The 16585-nt window shown below is 37.8% G+C and overlaps 1 protein-coding gene across 1 annotated transcript in view; it reads right to left on the reverse strand.

Annotated features, from left to right (window-relative positions):
- Positions 1-247: 247 nt before the first annotated feature.
- The window catches only part of slc8a3 (solute carrier family 8 member 3), a 123892-nt gene continuing 107554 nt past the window's right edge, over positions 248-16585 (reverse strand). The window contains exons 4-7 of the mRNA XM_072366042.1: positions 10028-10152; positions 9521-9620; positions 6676-6945; positions 248-5353 (exon numbers count right to left, since the gene is read on the reverse strand). Of these exons, the coding sequence (XP_072222143.1) occupies positions 4977-5353; positions 6676-6945; positions 9521-9620; positions 10028-10152 (872 nt within the window). The 3' untranslated portion in view covers positions 248-4976. The remainder of the gene's footprint in view (positions 5354-6675; positions 6946-9520; positions 9621-10027; positions 10153-16585) is intronic.

Consider the following 16585-nt stretch of genomic DNA (forward strand, 5'->3'; position numbering starts at 1 on the left):
GATATTCTCGCAGATCTGCAGCAAAATCCATACCTCCTGCTACCCAGTTCCTGATGACTTCAATTTTGTGCTTTTGCTGCAACATATTCAAACAGCAGCATTTACCAACTTAACATATTATTCTTTGGTGAAACCCACATAGCACAAATTTGGAGAGTGACATCTCTAATCTTTAGTTCAGGGCTTTTCATTTGTGAAAAGCTATCAACCCCCCCCCCCCAAAAAAAAAAAAAAAAAAAAAAAACGCAGAGTGGTAAAAATCTAGAAATTTCCAAAGTCATCTATGTGACAGGATGCATTGATGTTTGAAGTCAGTGACGCTTCTTATGAACCACAAAGCTGATTTTATTCTGCAAAAGAAGAAGACAATGGGTTGATCTTAAACCTCAGCTTCTGAATTTTGCTTTTTTTAAATTATTTTGACTTCTCATAGAAGGCCAAGAAAACATAACCATCCATTAAAATGTGCCCCCTTTTCTGTTACACAAAAACAAAGTTAAAAAGAACAGTCAGTGAACCCTTCCTGTGTCTCACAACAACCTCTAGTCTGAAGACTGCACAGTGATGTTTCACTTCCATCCCACAGACCGAGTAGAAAAAAAGAAGTTGGTGCCTTTAGAACTGTTATGCACGATAAATGTTTTTGTTATTTTTCTCTTTGTTTTTTTTTTTTACATAGTCAAGACGTATATCTTTAAGACAAAAATGGCAGGACCAATTGAGTCGTGTCCTTGTGAAGACCAACAACAACATCACCTGTGCAAACAAGTGCGAAGAAGATGCACGGCCTGGTTTCAGCATGGCAACATGCACGGCAACACAAACACGAACTGGCCAACATGTCAGCTACAACACATCCCAGCAGATAAAACCAAGAATACAACCAAACAGATAAGATGGACAGCCACCAAAGGCAGGGATGAAATAAAGAATGCTGGCGCTCGCTTGTGTTTATGACCTGCGAAACTCAACCTGCCGGTTCCTGTTGCAGGATTTGAACCAAAAAAAACAAAAACAAAGTAAAAGTAAGGAAACAAACAAAACTGAAATCAAAGCTCCACACTTCCACTGGCTCAGATGAAGCGACTGCTGATAACCTGGAGATGAGATGTGAAATAAGTGTTTTCCTCATGCCCCCCCACCCTCACCATGACATATACTATACTGTGTCTGTAAACATATACTGAAAATTATGTACATAATGTGGGTTTTGTGTTGCGTCAGCCCCTCTAAATGTGCAGCAGTGGAGCCATTTATCTTCTCTTAATGTGTGTGTGTTCACATGAAAAGTTAGTGAGGGAGAGACTGAGGTGAGCAGGTGTGTTCCAGGGCCAGGATATAGCATTCAGTTCTCCCATGAGATGTATTTACATCGCTGTTCACCACATAGGAAGAACACTGAGGAGGAAGAAAAGTGCTACGAAGAAGAAGAAAAGGAAAAACCACAGGGACTGGAGACTGACATCCCCCTTGTGGAGATACAGTGTTACTTGGTTTTACTGTTACACTCCGTTTGTAAATCTTTATTTATTTATCTATTTTAAATCTATTTGTTAAAATTTACTAACAGATGTTTTATCCCATCTCATTAGTAATCTCTTGTGTGATTTTTAAATTAGTCGAGATTTGAATGATCACAAACTAACCAACACTTTAGTTGCAAATTGATCAACATTATTTCTGCTGCTCCTGGAAGTTTTTGGATGACAATTTCCCTCTTATTTTAAAAACAAAGCACCAGTCGTATGTTAAACAGCGTTCAGTATACTTTCAAAATCTCAATCTTGAGCCACCTGGCATTCTCAGACCCACACCAGCTGCCCTTGAAATGGCCTCTCCCCTGAAGAGTTTCGGTCCACACAGAGCATCAGTGACACTTACTCTTTTTATAATGACCATGCGAAAAATTTGGTAAGGCATGTCAAGTACGATTAAATTAGATATTTCAAAAAAGAAAATGATCATTTTGAGAATGAAATCAGTGTGGATTTATGTTACATGAATAAACATTTGGCTTTCTTAAAGCTGCACTAATCAATCATTCATATTAATCATGCTACAAATGTATGTGATGTGTAATGTGGGAGACACAATTAGCTGTATGCAAACTGCCATAACCAGGTTTTCATTGGTATGTAAAAATTAGAGCTATTGTGTTTTTGTGATGTACTAACAACCACAAACAAAGCAGGCTCTCCACCACACAGTCAGCTGTGGTGCATCATCATATTTTTATGGCAGCCCATAATGGAAAAAACAAAATCTGTTTCTTTGGAGGGTCTCTTACATTTTCATGTCTGTGAGGGCTATCATAGTGTCTCCTACACACTGTCAACGGGAATAAGGATTTGGGAATTTAATTGGTTGCAATCTGCAACTTCACCTCTCTAAGATGTCTCTAAGTCTTACACACTGCAACTATACTGTTGTTTGAATCAGTCTGGTGTTGTTTTAACGTAATCGCTAATTCTGTTTCTGAATGGTTTTATTCAACATTTGTTTGCTGCGCAGCTCTTTCCTCAACTGTTTGTGGTGTGTAAGGTACAGCATTTGTGAAGCAAATAGATATTTGCTGGACAATAAAAAAAATCAAAAAGCAGCCCTGTCACATATGTTTGTTTTACAATTAAGGTTGTAAAATTGTGAGGCGCTATATCATATTCTTTGTGTGGGACCAAGTCACACTATAAATCTAGAATATGAGAACATTAACAGAAAAAACAAAGCAGCTTTGGGGCATAAAGCAACTAAATAGCAACAAAAAATATAAATCAAAGCAAATATTGACTTAAACACAAAAATAAGTCTAAAAATAACCTACACCAGCTGCCAGGTCGAAAATTGATAAAAGAAAAAAATAAATCAGTTGGGAGTAAAACACAAGAATAAGTCCCCAATAAGTTAGTATTACAATTTTAAAATGATTTAATTTATATCAACATTTTACACTATGGATCAACATAGTCATAACTATTTCTGATTTGGGACCAGAAAAATGAAAAGCAAAGATCCTATTGTGTACTTTTTCTCTATCTCAGCACTCCAACCACAAACGTTTTCATAGAGATTGACACCCATCATGTCTCGACTGGTTGCAGTATTGGTCATAAGCCCTGTTCCCTTTAACTGTGTCTATTCACGTCTGTCCAGGTGCACACTTTTATAATAAGTTTCCTTTAGATTAGTCATAGTAAACTTAGTGGAAAACAGTTCCTGACTTTAGAGATCTGATTTCCTATTTTTAGAAATGAGTTGTGGAAATTTGACAATCCTTTTAACCCCCTCGGGAAAGTCATCCAGTGGCTTTGTTATGCCGTCAAGTGAATTTTGCTGGTAGGGTTTGGGTAAACTTGTCTCATTAGAGTGAAAGGTAATCACCTGTACCTTTGGATAAAACAAGTTTGTCGTAATGGGAGTGGCCTTTTCCTTAAGGACAAACGCCCCCATTCATATGTCTTTTAATGGTTTGATGAGCATGAAAACTATCTGAATCATATGGTATAGCCTTTAAAATTATCAGATCTCAAGCCAGGTGATTAAATAAGATCCCGTACACTGCACCAGAATAGTGGTCCAGCAGCTAGGAGCCACAGGGGTTTAATTCTTTATGTTATTAAGTGAGAATATTGCAGAGCAAAAAAAATAAATAGAAAATCAGTTAATGCAGCTTTAAAAATGCTTATGCACCATTCTCGAAAGAAACTCTGGAGTTTTTTTCAGCAGAAGAGCTTGTCAGTGTGGGCAGCTGCAGCGAGCGCCTCTCCCTCCACAGGCACTGTTCAGTCTGTAGTGACAACTTTAATGTTGGCCTTTTGCACATGTACAAGTAGAAGTCTCCATAAGTAGAACTATACAGCAAAGTGCATGAAAGGAACAGTACAAAAATACCGCTGAATTTCTCTGCAGCAACACGTTTTTTTTTCTCCAGATTTCTGATTGAAAAGGTGAAAAGTCGAGTGAGACCAAGATATCAGTAAATAAATAAATAAATATCATAATTTCACCTAGGCAAGATACATAACTCTTAGAAAGGTGAAGACATCGTTGTAGTATATAGTTTGAACCCCCTCCCCCTGCTTAGCCACAGCAATCCTCTGTTGTTAGAGCAGAAGGTGACCACATTTAAACAAATATTCAAAATATACAGAAAATATTGAAATATATTATATATAGATACGTTTAGAGTAAGGAAGTAATGTTCAGGGCAGTTTGACCGTGTTCTCTGTGTCCACAGCTTCCTCTTCTGAATGAATGTTGACTCTTCTGTCAGTATGAACTGTCACTGTAGCTCCCCTTCGTCTTCTTATTGTGATTTCTGAGAACCCCGTAGTGCTCCTTAAGAAACTATGCAAATAAAAATAAATACTATGAGTCCATTCCACTGTCATTCAGCAACATATTCCCATTTTTTGATAACATCTTTGTTTTTTATTCCTTAAATCCGAAAAATAGTTCTTTGATTCCTCTTTGTTTGTATGTGTGTGCATGTTTTTTGTTTGATTTATTTTTTGTGTTTTTATCCCCAAAATACTTTTTCTTTTTTTTTCTAAAAAAAAAAAAAATCATTCTCGTCAGATATTGAGAAAAATATAGACCTCTGAAAAACTCTACTCTCTCCATATATAAGACTGTTCCAGTGGAATGCATGACCACCTCTTGGCATCAGCATCCTTTGGACTCGGTGGTAACCCAATCCCAGCTGTGAGCACACTCGCATTGACTCAAGGCTGCTCTCACATCAGCCAGGCCTGCCGACACTAGAGGGCAGGATACACACCTCCAAGCATCCTCACAGAAGGGGTTGAGGGACGGAGAGAGGAAGCGGGAGGGAGGCGTTTAAGAAAACCCCAAGCTTGCCTCTCCTGTTCTTTCATATCACTGAAGACTGACCCAAATTCCACAGTGAAAATTCCCAATTTTACCTCTGAAGTTATACTTTAGACCCCTGTATGTTCCTATTCTGGAGTCTTCTCTGTTTAGAAGCCTTCTATATGACAGTAGGCCTCTAGACTGGAGAAGAGGATGTACAGGAACCAGAGGCCGAAAAAGAAGGCTGATGTGGCCAGTCTGTGTCCCCTAGGGCCACCTAGTTCTCCACCGATGTGGGCCCGGCGACGATAAAGCAGCACAGAGACGGCCAGGAAGGCCAAGATGGTGAAGAGAGTGACAGAGAAGGCCAGCGAGCCAGCCTCCACCACAAATGGCTCCCCTTTCATGTGCCAGTAAATGGCTGCCACTGACCAGGCCATGCCGATTCCGAGGAAGACATTGACTGCATTGCTGCCGGTCACATTCCCAATGGAAGCATCCGCATAGGTGTCCTGGACGGCTGCTACCTTACTGGCAAAGGTGTCTGTGGAGAGAGGAGACATTTGTCATCACCATTCTAGTATGATGAACTAACTATTGTTTTTTGATTAATGACCTCATCAAACTAACGATTATAATGACTGCATGTACATTTGATAAAGAAATTGCTCCTGCTTTTCCCAGTAAGGCTATCGAACATGATAATGAAGATATCTGACTCTGGTAAAATAGACTAAGGGACCCATTTTAACCTCTAACTGTTTCTTTTTTCACAAACAAAGTCTTTTGACTTAAAAATGATTTTTAAGATATTATGATGACATAAAGTTCAAACCAAAGATGCTTTGAATTACCTAATACTCTTTTTAAAAGATCTGAACCTGTCCTCTGTACCTTAAAATGAAATTCTTAACCGTGCATTTATGTTGTTAAAGTTTGTCAGAGCCCTAAGCTGCAGTTGTACAATAAAAGTTAAAAAATGGCACAAAATTGTAAAATGTCCAAATTTGTTAAATACCCATTTTTGCCTTGGAAAATTTTCTTTGTTTTGCATGAAATAAAACGGACAATAAATTTTTACATCTGCAAAAAACACTTGCAAGGAGGTAGGAGGTAGAAGGGGCTAAGACTGGTGATATGAATCTCCAAACAGTCACATAAACAACCTGAGTTCAAGCCCCATCTGAACCCAACTTTTCTTTCACTTTTCTTCTTCACTGGTTAGGTCACAACTAGTTAGATTTAAGTATTTAAGAAGGATTACATGGATAGGGTAACAAATTTAAAAAAGCCTAAAACATTTATGGGTTAAAAATGAAAAACTACAAAATTGGTGTTAATAATCACTTGAAGTGTTCACTGCTCTTTAGAGATAAAAAAAGGCAAAATGAAATGTTGTCATCTTATAATTTGAGCCATTTATTGTTCAACTATTTTTAAACTCCCGGAGGTCAGAATGGCAGAAAATTAAGACTACATTTCCCACAAGTCTTGCTGTGTTTCATATTACCGTTTCTCAAAGTTTTCCTTTCCATAAAGTAAACTGTGTGAAAGCATTTTCTGTCCACTCACATTATTGAACTGAAAATGCGGACACAGATTGAGGCTTTGGCAATAATTTTTTTCTGTCAGGCGAAAATGTCAGTTTGAGAGAAATAAGACTATCAACCATCTCAATGACAAAGTATGCTTGCTTTGGGAGCTTGTGAAATCAGAACTTTCACAACCATCACATGAACCATATAATCCATCAACTGACAACAGTATTGATAAACAAGAGAACACGTTCATAAAGAACAGCCATTGAAGTATTGAAAATGACACGCCCTTATCAGAGGGTGTCCTCTCTGCTATTCTTGGACCCACCTGGGACTGATGTGCCAAGAGCAACAAAAACCACAGCAGTGACCGAGTCCTTGAGGCCAATGGTGCAACCAAAGTGAGAAGCCAGGTCACCGATGACAGCTGTGAGCAGGCCAATGATGACGATGGAGATGATGAAACAGGCCCAGCCGTTCAGATAGTCTGTAGGAGGCACGCAAGCAAATAGCACCTTCCAGAAGACGGTGAGGAAGTGCATGACGTAGTCAAAACAGGATGGCAGCCGTTCTTCCCCCGTCTCCTCCTCCTCCTCATCTACTTTACAGAAGTGTGGCCGAGTTAGGGTAAAGAGACAGAGGGGGTGACAAGTAGGATAGATTAAAATGGGATGAAAGCCCAGAGAGAGGATGGGGAGATGAGAGAAGATTTGGACACAGATAAAAAGAGTTGGAGTAAATTATGGATGGAGGAAGAGGAAGAAAAAGAATGTATTACAAGGAAAAAAATGATGACAGATGACAAAGCAGAAGGTTGAGAGAAAGCATTGGAGATAAAGCAGTTGCGAGATTAACACACCCACAAAGGAGATAAGGGATGACAGGAAAGGGAAGAATGAGAACAACCCTCAATAAAAATGGCACACTCACTTATTGCTAAGCGTGAGATATCATTTCACTTCAGCCTGAGGTCACCATTTCACATATTCAATTCTAAGTGTGCAATGAATACTTGTCATTGCCAAAGGCTACAGAGGACCAGATGCTATTGTCATTTAAGAGATGAAATTAAGTTTTTAGAAGGATAAATAAATAAGATACAAACTTTAGCTTACACTTTAACATTCAACCAAAGTGAGTAAGTCCATAGCTAGATGAATTTATCAATAATATGTGTGTAAACAACTCTAATGTTAGGTTAGCGAAAGTTAAAAGCCTTTGGTTCAGTTTACAGGTAAATAACTCTCAGATTGTGCTCCAAATCCGACCTCCAATCTAATTCTGTTTAAGGAAGGTGCATGTTAACAATGTAAGAGAGTCAAAAGGAGGGGAAATCAAAGCAGAAAATATTAATATTGAAAGCCAATTAATGTCCAACATTGAAAGTAGTCAAATGGTGTGTGAGAATGTTTTTAGGTTTACTTGAAAGATAGTATAAGAGTGTGTTCCAATTGCTCTGTAGTGGAGTGGAGTGGACTGCACAGGAGCCATGTTAAATAAGATTCTAAATCACAGGGAGCAGAAACACTAATCTCAAACGTAACTGTGAAGGAAAGAACTGAACAGCAGTTTGTCCCTTCTCATTGAGATGCCATGATTACCGATCAGTTGCTGCGGCTCAATCGAGTTTCAAACTTAAAGAAGGGAAAAAAAAGAAAGAAAACTTGCCAACCCGTTTAAACACATTTTGTTGAAGTAAATAATCTCATTATGGTTGTGATTTAAACACTTAAATTAAGATTTAGTTTAAGATCAAAGCAAAAACGTTCAAAAGGCTATAAAAAGTTCTTAATATCTTTAGGAAAACAACTTATTGCTGGTGTGAAAACTAACCTACTAGCAAGCTAAGCTAAAGTTGGTTTTGCTAATGTTAATGTTAGTTTTCAGTGCTAAAATTAGTATTGCAAAAATAACAGATATTTCAGGTGATTAGCTGACCAGTGTAAGATATGGAATGCTTTTTACATGGGTGACATTGAAGGGTGTTCCAAATAGAAGAAATATGAAAAGAGAAGATTCCTTAGCGGATATTCCCTGGGGAGGGAGCAGGGGGTAGGGAGTGCTGTGGAATGAAACGCAGCAATTGAGCTGATTAACACGATTAACCATTAGTCATTGTGGCTTGCTTGAATTCCAAAAAAGGAGCTTTTGCTAAATCTTTTTTACATGTCTTGTCATAGTAATTGATGTTATTAGGGCTGATGGTTTAAAAGAGGTTGAGCCAACTCCAAACAATGTTCAAAACTGCAAAAATATCCAATAGCTAACAGCCTATTGCTGACACTAAAACTATCCTTTTAGTGATCTAAGCAAATAGTTTGGCTGCCTTAGCTGTAGAACATTTAACATTAACTTTTGGAGCTAAACTAAAGCAGCAGCAATAAACATATCCAGATTGAGAGTGTGTTCTAAAAACAGGGATTTTGTAACAGGAATTTCCTTTAGCTGACATTCCCCGAGCAGAGAACAGGAGGTAGGGCGTTTAGGTAAGCTGTGGAATAGTATGCAGCTTTAGATGTAAGTTTATTTTGTCCCTAAATGTTGCAGAAGCTTGGTGTATAGGTTGTGTTTTCTAGGTCTAGCAAGTAACCAAGGTGCAATACCCCCCATGTCCTAGATGATCCCAGATTTAGTCAGACCACTGTGGAGCTCAGCGTCCTTTTTGTCCCAACAGCAGGGAGGAAACTCAGCGGACAGGCAGGGACGCTGTAATGATTCAAAGTGTCAGACCAGGCAAGCTGCATGCATTTTTCAGCCAAGGATGGATCATAAAAAAATAAAGAGCAACGCTGGATTAAATATTTCAGCACCAAAGTGACAGACCAAGGCCTTCACGGTGCTCTCTCTCGCTTGATGTGATAGATGAGATGTCTGTTGTGTATGTGGGATTATTCTAGAGCTTTAAGGGCTTTGTTTCCTGGGAGAATTCCACTGATCTGAGTATATAAAGGCAGACACTGACAACAGTTATGTTAGACTGTAGCCTGTGGTGACCACAGTTTGTGGGTGAGTATATTTAGTTTTTATGTTTAATAGTTACATGTAAAACCGTTTGTCAGGGGCCATTTGAGGGTATGTATGCCTTCCCTATCTTGTCTCACCACATGTATGATCAAATAAAACTGAAATTTAAAATGTAATTCACTAGATGAGATGAGAGCAGAAAACATTACCTGCACTGACTGTAATGGCCTCCATGAACTGGTCTCTCCAGGAGTTTGTTCCCACTACCAGAGCCAGGTTTGTCTTCTTGATCAGCTTGTCCACAGTGCTCTGGATGATAAGATACCAATATAAGTGTCAAATGAATAAATTCATTACTTTTTGGATGTAATCCACAGAGGCTCCCACAGAAACATACAAGGGCTTCACCACATGATGGCAGTGCTATCCAGTTGTAGGCCATATAAACATCTGATTGAACCATGATAAACTTCCCACCATAAACAAACAAGGTGGGTTTATATTTTGATTAATTAGTGTAGATGATGCATATCATTTCATCTCTGTATAACTTTATAAATCTTGTTTGTTGGGAGGCCACAGAAGGGCAACTTCCCTCTGCTGGATATATAACTATGCTGCCATTCTTTCATGCAGGGTGTGTGTAAATGGGTGAAAAGAAAACACTTCCTTGAAACTATAATCACATGCTCTGTTAGAAGAGTAACCTTTCTCACCTTAAACTCGTATGATTCCTCAATAATGACTTCCAGCTTGGAGTGTTCCCCCAGCACCGGTTTTCCCATCTCTGCAATCCGCTTGGCTTCCTCTTCGTCTGATGTAAGCTTCCTGTCTGGTACATCTAAATGAACAAGGTGGGAGCAAAATAAAAGTAAATCGCAGTGAGAATACAGTGATCAAAAGAAATAGATGCTCAGCTAATTGTCATGTGTTGCTCCGTGTCGGAGAACAAAAACATCAGAAGGTCCCTTAATTTGTAACTTTTATAACACTCAGATTTATGAAGAGACTGGTTTGATTTGTAGTTTAAAAGGCATCAGTATGAAACTACAATATTTGGTACTCATGCCTTCTCCCTAAATACTTTGTCTGCTTCAAAAAACATCTTGATGGTGTGCCAACTTTGTCATTTAGAAGTTAGACAAACATGCAGTCTTTACTCAGCAAAGGCAAACAATGCTGCAAATGATTTCCCATTACTCTGTTCTGTTTTTGTCAGAAAAGCCTACAAAATGCTGCATGTTTTGTCATTCATTTGAATGGTATGCATGCCACAATTTCTGCCTTTGCAAGTTACAATGTAGCCTGAAGTGTGATTTATATTCTCCACGAGTGATAGATTCATGGACGGAAACTGGTTAGCAGCAAGTGACTACATTGTGCTGCCGTCATTTTCTGTCAACACGGAGGCTGTGGAAGTGGTCAGTTTAAGAATGTTTAATGTATAAGTGAGATAGCTCACAACAGCATGTATTTTCCAGGAATCATTCCAAAATCTCAGCTACTAAAATCATACATGCTACAAAGGGTGAAAACAGTCCTAAGTCATGGCAAGCGTACAAATTTCAGCCATGTCTTTTTGGAGCGGAACTTGTCACAGCAACAGAGCAGGTGATCGAGACTGTGACATGGCAAAAAGCTCAGGACAATGAGTGGATTTTGAAAATGATTTTAAAATTGAGCTCTCCAAAAACAAAAACAATTTACCTTAAAATCCACCCACTTACTGTGAAAACACATTAGGAATTTGTTTAATCTTTTACAATGCCAGAGCTTGTGGAAGCACCAGTCAGTACATCCATCTGCCTCTCAGGCATGCCTTGTGTGGCTTTACTGTGGAAAGATGCTTCACGGAGCTCCAGAGTGCGCTGCACACTACAAAAAGGCCTATAACATCAATCCTGTGCTGTCGAAGTCTATCAAGGAGTGGTTGTGCATCTAAAGGCCTATCATTCCGCTCTTTGTGCGACACCCCCACTGAACCACCTGGTGCAGAGGCCTTGTCAACCTTTATATGAGCCCCGAGTCCCAGTCTGCTGCTCTTTCCTGACACCACGCTTACCATTAAATATTAACATCGCCATTAAAGATCACAGCCAAGTTCCCTTGATAGGAGGGCGTGTCTGCAAACAACGTGTGCATTCACACACGCGGAGGCATGCATAATATACAGGTTTCTGAGCTACTGCACGCACATACACGCATGCCCACTTTACAGCTAAATCAATTACACACCCAAGACAGTGTGTACCATCAAGTCCTGACAGGATTTCTTTTGCTGCTGTTTAAACTTTGATTATAGCCCTTCCTTTGCTCTGCGCTGCACTGCTACATGACACAATTTCCTTGACAAGGAAGGGGAATATAATAACACAATCACATACAGGTAATTAAATTTCTAATTTCAGAGCTGCAGGTTTTTTATCTTGATGGTTATAAGGTGTTTGTACATTGCTGTTGACTGGACAGCATAATTTATGGATTTATCATTAATGAATCCATCATCCATCATTAATTACGGCAGAGGGCTACAGAGCAAGACATATTGTTTTTAAAAAACAACGACGAAGAGAAAAACACCACTTGCATGCAGTGTACTTATATTGAACCTGCTAAATGATCAACTCATGACCTTTATCAGCAATTTCAGATCATTTAGGGCTTAAGTTTAAACCACACCACACACTGAGGAGGTGATGTTAGTGGAGATAAAAAAAAGGAGAAATGGACAACTTACCATCAGCTAACAACAGAGCTGTTGTGGAGAGGAGAGAGGGGAATTAGAAAGGGTGGAATAAGGAATGCATGGAGAAAACAGAAAATACAATGAATAATGGAATTGCAGCTGACTTAAATAAGACAGAAGCAGGTCAATAGCAGTGAGAGTAACACGGGGGGCCTCAGAGAGTGGCTGCAAATTGATCCTGAGGATCAGTGCAAATGGCAATCATAAATTGACAGGCTTAGGCAGTGGAAAGAACAGAGGAGCATGATGGGCAATAAAAAGCAACAAAACTGAGGCAAATTTTGCATTGTTCACACAAGCTTTCAATCTAACATCAGTCAAAGACATCATTGCTTTAAGCTTTCCCTTAGCAAAAAGTAGTATACTTGAAGTTCATTTTATTAAGTATGCTTGAGTATAAGTATAAGTATAGCAAGCAAACTATGGACCATGTATTTGTAGTTTACTAGAAAGTATACTGATTTAATACTTCTTCGGATTAATTGGAACATTTTTAAGTTAAAGTATACTTTAAGTATACAACAAGTACACTCATCTATATACTACTAAAGTACTAGTTATATACTTCCAGTCCACATTTCAGTTTATTGAAGTATACTTTAAGTATACTTTTATGAACTTAGAATTACTAAAACTAAAAAAAGTACTATTTTTTGCTAGTTATGTAGCATTTTACTTGTAGCACACTATTTTTATTTATGCATTTGGCAAACGCTTTTATCCAAAGTGACATACACTGGTAGGGTAAGGGGGGTCTTGCCTAAGGACCCCGGTTGGAGGTCGTACTTTTCATGTAGGGTATTTGAACACAGGATACCTACATGAAACGTGGCAATCTTACGACTGCACTATCCAGTCCCATATTCATATACTTGAAATGTATTTACAAAATCACAATTTTGACAGAATGTTGAGAACAAGTTTGATATACCATACAGTGTATTTACAAATACCTGCTTAAATCATTAAAGATGTGCATTTCAAAAACAAAGAGCCTCTATGAAATCAAGTCCTTCTTTGCTGAGTCAACAACTTGACCTTATTCTATACTTGGATCAAGATAAATGAAGTATTAGTACTTTGTGGCATAAAGAAGTAAAAAGTACAAGTATAAGCTTTAGTATTAAAGTACAAGTGTAAGTCTTAGTATTAATGTACTTAGTCTTAGACTTTTGTTTATACTTTTCAGTATTAGCCAAGTATACTTTAATATACTATTCTTAAGTATATAGAATATAGTATATAAAAAGTATACTGCCTCAGTTTTAGTATAAAATAAGTATATTTGTAGTACACTTGGATAAACTACTTTTTGCTAAGGGTTTGTCAGATAACTGATTTTAAAAGCAAAAGGTATACTAGAACCTTAATCTAAAAAGTTCAAAATGAAGTGTGAGACTTACATCTGTATTTTCCAAAAACACTTGATCCAGAATCACATAGCTGAGTGACTGAGTGACATAACTGTCACTCAGTTATCATAACATGAAAATAAGAGGTACAAATATTGAGGTTTGTACTCAAGTAGATTAAGTCCTGTTAAACTTTAAGACATGAAACAAACAGTATGATCATTTGGAAATAAATTAAATACTAAATGAAAGAATAAACTATATCAAAAAGTGTAATTTATGTCGCACATTTATTATCTATCCTAAGCATAGTAAATTCCAAACGCATTAATGAATAATTCAAGACATGGCAAAGATTTGGATTCTTATAAATAGAGTTATCATTATAAATAATACATCTACTTAAATTTGACGCTTTGTAATTGAATCACACAACACTCTGAATTTCTTTTGTCAATGCAGCAGAGGAGAGGACGACATGATTTTATTTGGCAGCTTCTGTTAGGGGATTCTGGCTACAAATAAATAACATCAAAACCTGTGTCAACCTGCCTAGAATAGCTGCCAGCCAGCCCTAAAACCTTGTTAGCATGTGAGCGAGTTTTAGTGTCAGGAAAGGCCTAAATGCTGCATCTGAGGCTTTTTCATTCCTTGTTGAATCCCTTATGAATATGTGGATTTAAATAGTTTAAATAGTTAAACGTTTGATGAAAATTTTAGCTGCTAGAGATGCACATCACCTTTATTTGATATTTGTCCACTTTGGCCCAGTGCAACAATCTCAAAATACATCCAACACTGACACAATATCATCCTAAAGTTCTAGCAATAACAGGCTAACTAGTAAATTTCAATCTGCAGGCTCTAGTTCTCTCTCCAAATTCATTATGTATGTATGTATACATTTAAGTGGCAAGTACTGCTTCAGTGTCATTGTACATAGCAACCTGATCAACTTCTGAGATCGCTGTTCTCCTGGTGTGGTCACCGAAGTAACTGAGAAAATGGATGGAGGAAAAGCTTGCAGATGGGTCTTATCAACATGTTGCTATTTTATCAAAGTCTTTTAAACTATGCTCTACTAAACGAGTAGTATTATTGCCTAAACCTAAAAAACAGCAACTGAAGAGACATTTGAAAAAAGGAAACAATTATCTTTCATGTAGAAAGATTATGTTGATACTGCCCAGTGGGTTCAAATGTGAGCTGGACCACCTGTATGGGACAACTTCGGAATGGGAGAATGTTGGTGGCAGCAGGTGGTAGGACTAGGACGGATACACTTTTTTATTTTACTACTTTATTATATACCTTTTAAACTAAACAAACAAATATTACCTCATTTCTAGAATGTGGACAAACTGGTTTTTTGTAACTGTCATTTTTCGTTACCAGGCAAAAGTTATTCAAATTAAATATGTTCCACTGATTATATCAGATTTTTCATGGCTGTCTGAACACAGAAATTCAGTTGTCAATTCTGATTTTAAAATCTGTTTCTTGTTGTGACACACATCCGACTTTTGGTCCTAGATTGGATACATATTCAATACATGGCTATGTAACAGTGGAGAGGGCAGTTTCCATGCTATTTCCATGCGAACAAAAGCTCGCAGTCTAGCTTTTCTTATCCTTCTCAATATTTTTTTCCTATATAGTTGGACATTTGACACCCTCTAGAGCAACATGTCAACAAGAAATTTTAAAAAAATTTAGGCTATACAAAAGCAATTTCAATAGATGATAAATGCACTTCAGTGGTACAATTGTTAGCCAACAAGGGAGTGGATTTCAGTGCATTTCCTCAACCTTTCCTTGTCAAACCTGATAATCTGGAAAATAAAATGTGTGAATGTTGACAATTCTTAACATTTAGATTTGGCTCTGTTTGATTCTTAATCTGCATAATGTCACTTCAGTGACACCACACAACATGCTCACGAGCCCAGGGCAAAGTGCTTACTGTCATGAAAATAAATGACAAAGAAAGAAAGATATTTAAAAAGTCATCCAGTGAGGAGGATAATTCCATTAAAGAGTATGGAAGTATAGAGAGAAGAAAGCCTTCCCATGCCTTTCAGCCTCAAGAGATTCACACAGACATCTTTTCCTTTTGACATCTTCCTCATTACCACCCATTGCATTAAAAAAAACAAAGACAAATTTGTCACACACTGAAAGCAATCAAAGGATTTACAGGAGAAAGCAAAACCTTTAATCTTCCATGGGTGGACCAGCACCTTACTTATACCTCTTTCACAGACAAATAATACTAATTAACATGTTTGTTTTCAGAGGCAGCTTATCACCTTCCTAAATCAGATACAGTCTACGGTTAATCATCATTACTAACCAAGTACATTAATTGTTGTGGGTGATGTACTTCATTATCATTTGTAGTCGCCGAATTGTGCAGATCTGAAGCCAAGTGTGGTTTAAAAGCCAGGTGTGGTGAGGCTGAGTGTCAGTAATGGCAGTATGTAATTTAGTGAATGCTGGCGAATGGCTATAAAACAAACCCCACAAGTACATGTAAAAGGCACTTACATGAGTCATGAGTCATAAGAAGTCAGACATAAGCAAACTGGGGTTTTAACTATCGGTCATATAAACCATGTATTTGTAAGTCAATGATAGTTTTAATACTCATTCAATGACTTTGTCAACATCTTTGTCACAGACAGAAATCATGTCTAAAAACTGATTTTGTTGTATGACCACTGGATCCAAATACACCATGTAAATTTCATATTTCAATTACATCAATATGAAAGAGAAAATTAGTACATTTAAATATTTGAGAAAAAGACAAACAATGATTGGCTAAAAATTATATTTCCTGGTTAGACAAACAAAATGACTTGAAAACCGATTAAAAATTCAACAAGTTATGATGCTTCAAATTTCAGCTCGACCCCATGGCTCCACAGACATATAATACATGCATTAGGAAACATGGCTGCCCTGTACCAACTGCGTGGCAATGGAGCGAATACAATGCTGTCTGTTTAAAATTTAAACATGCTTTATTCTACTGAGTGGTAGAGGTAAAGAAACATGTCTTGCACAATATGGCAGTTGCATCAATTAAGCAGACATGGGAGGTAGATGTATTTCAGTCCTGTGATCTCCTGAAGTATCAAAGCAGCAGCCATCGTAGGAGCTGACGATAATAT

The sequence above is a fragment of the Leuresthes tenuis genome, unplaced genomic scaffold, assembly GCF_036924035.1.
Source record: "Leuresthes tenuis unplaced genomic scaffold, fLeuTen1.0.hap1 SCAF_15, whole genome shotgun sequence".
NCBI classification, from domain to species: Eukaryota; Metazoa; Chordata; class Actinopteri; order Atheriniformes; family Atherinopsidae; genus Leuresthes; species Leuresthes tenuis.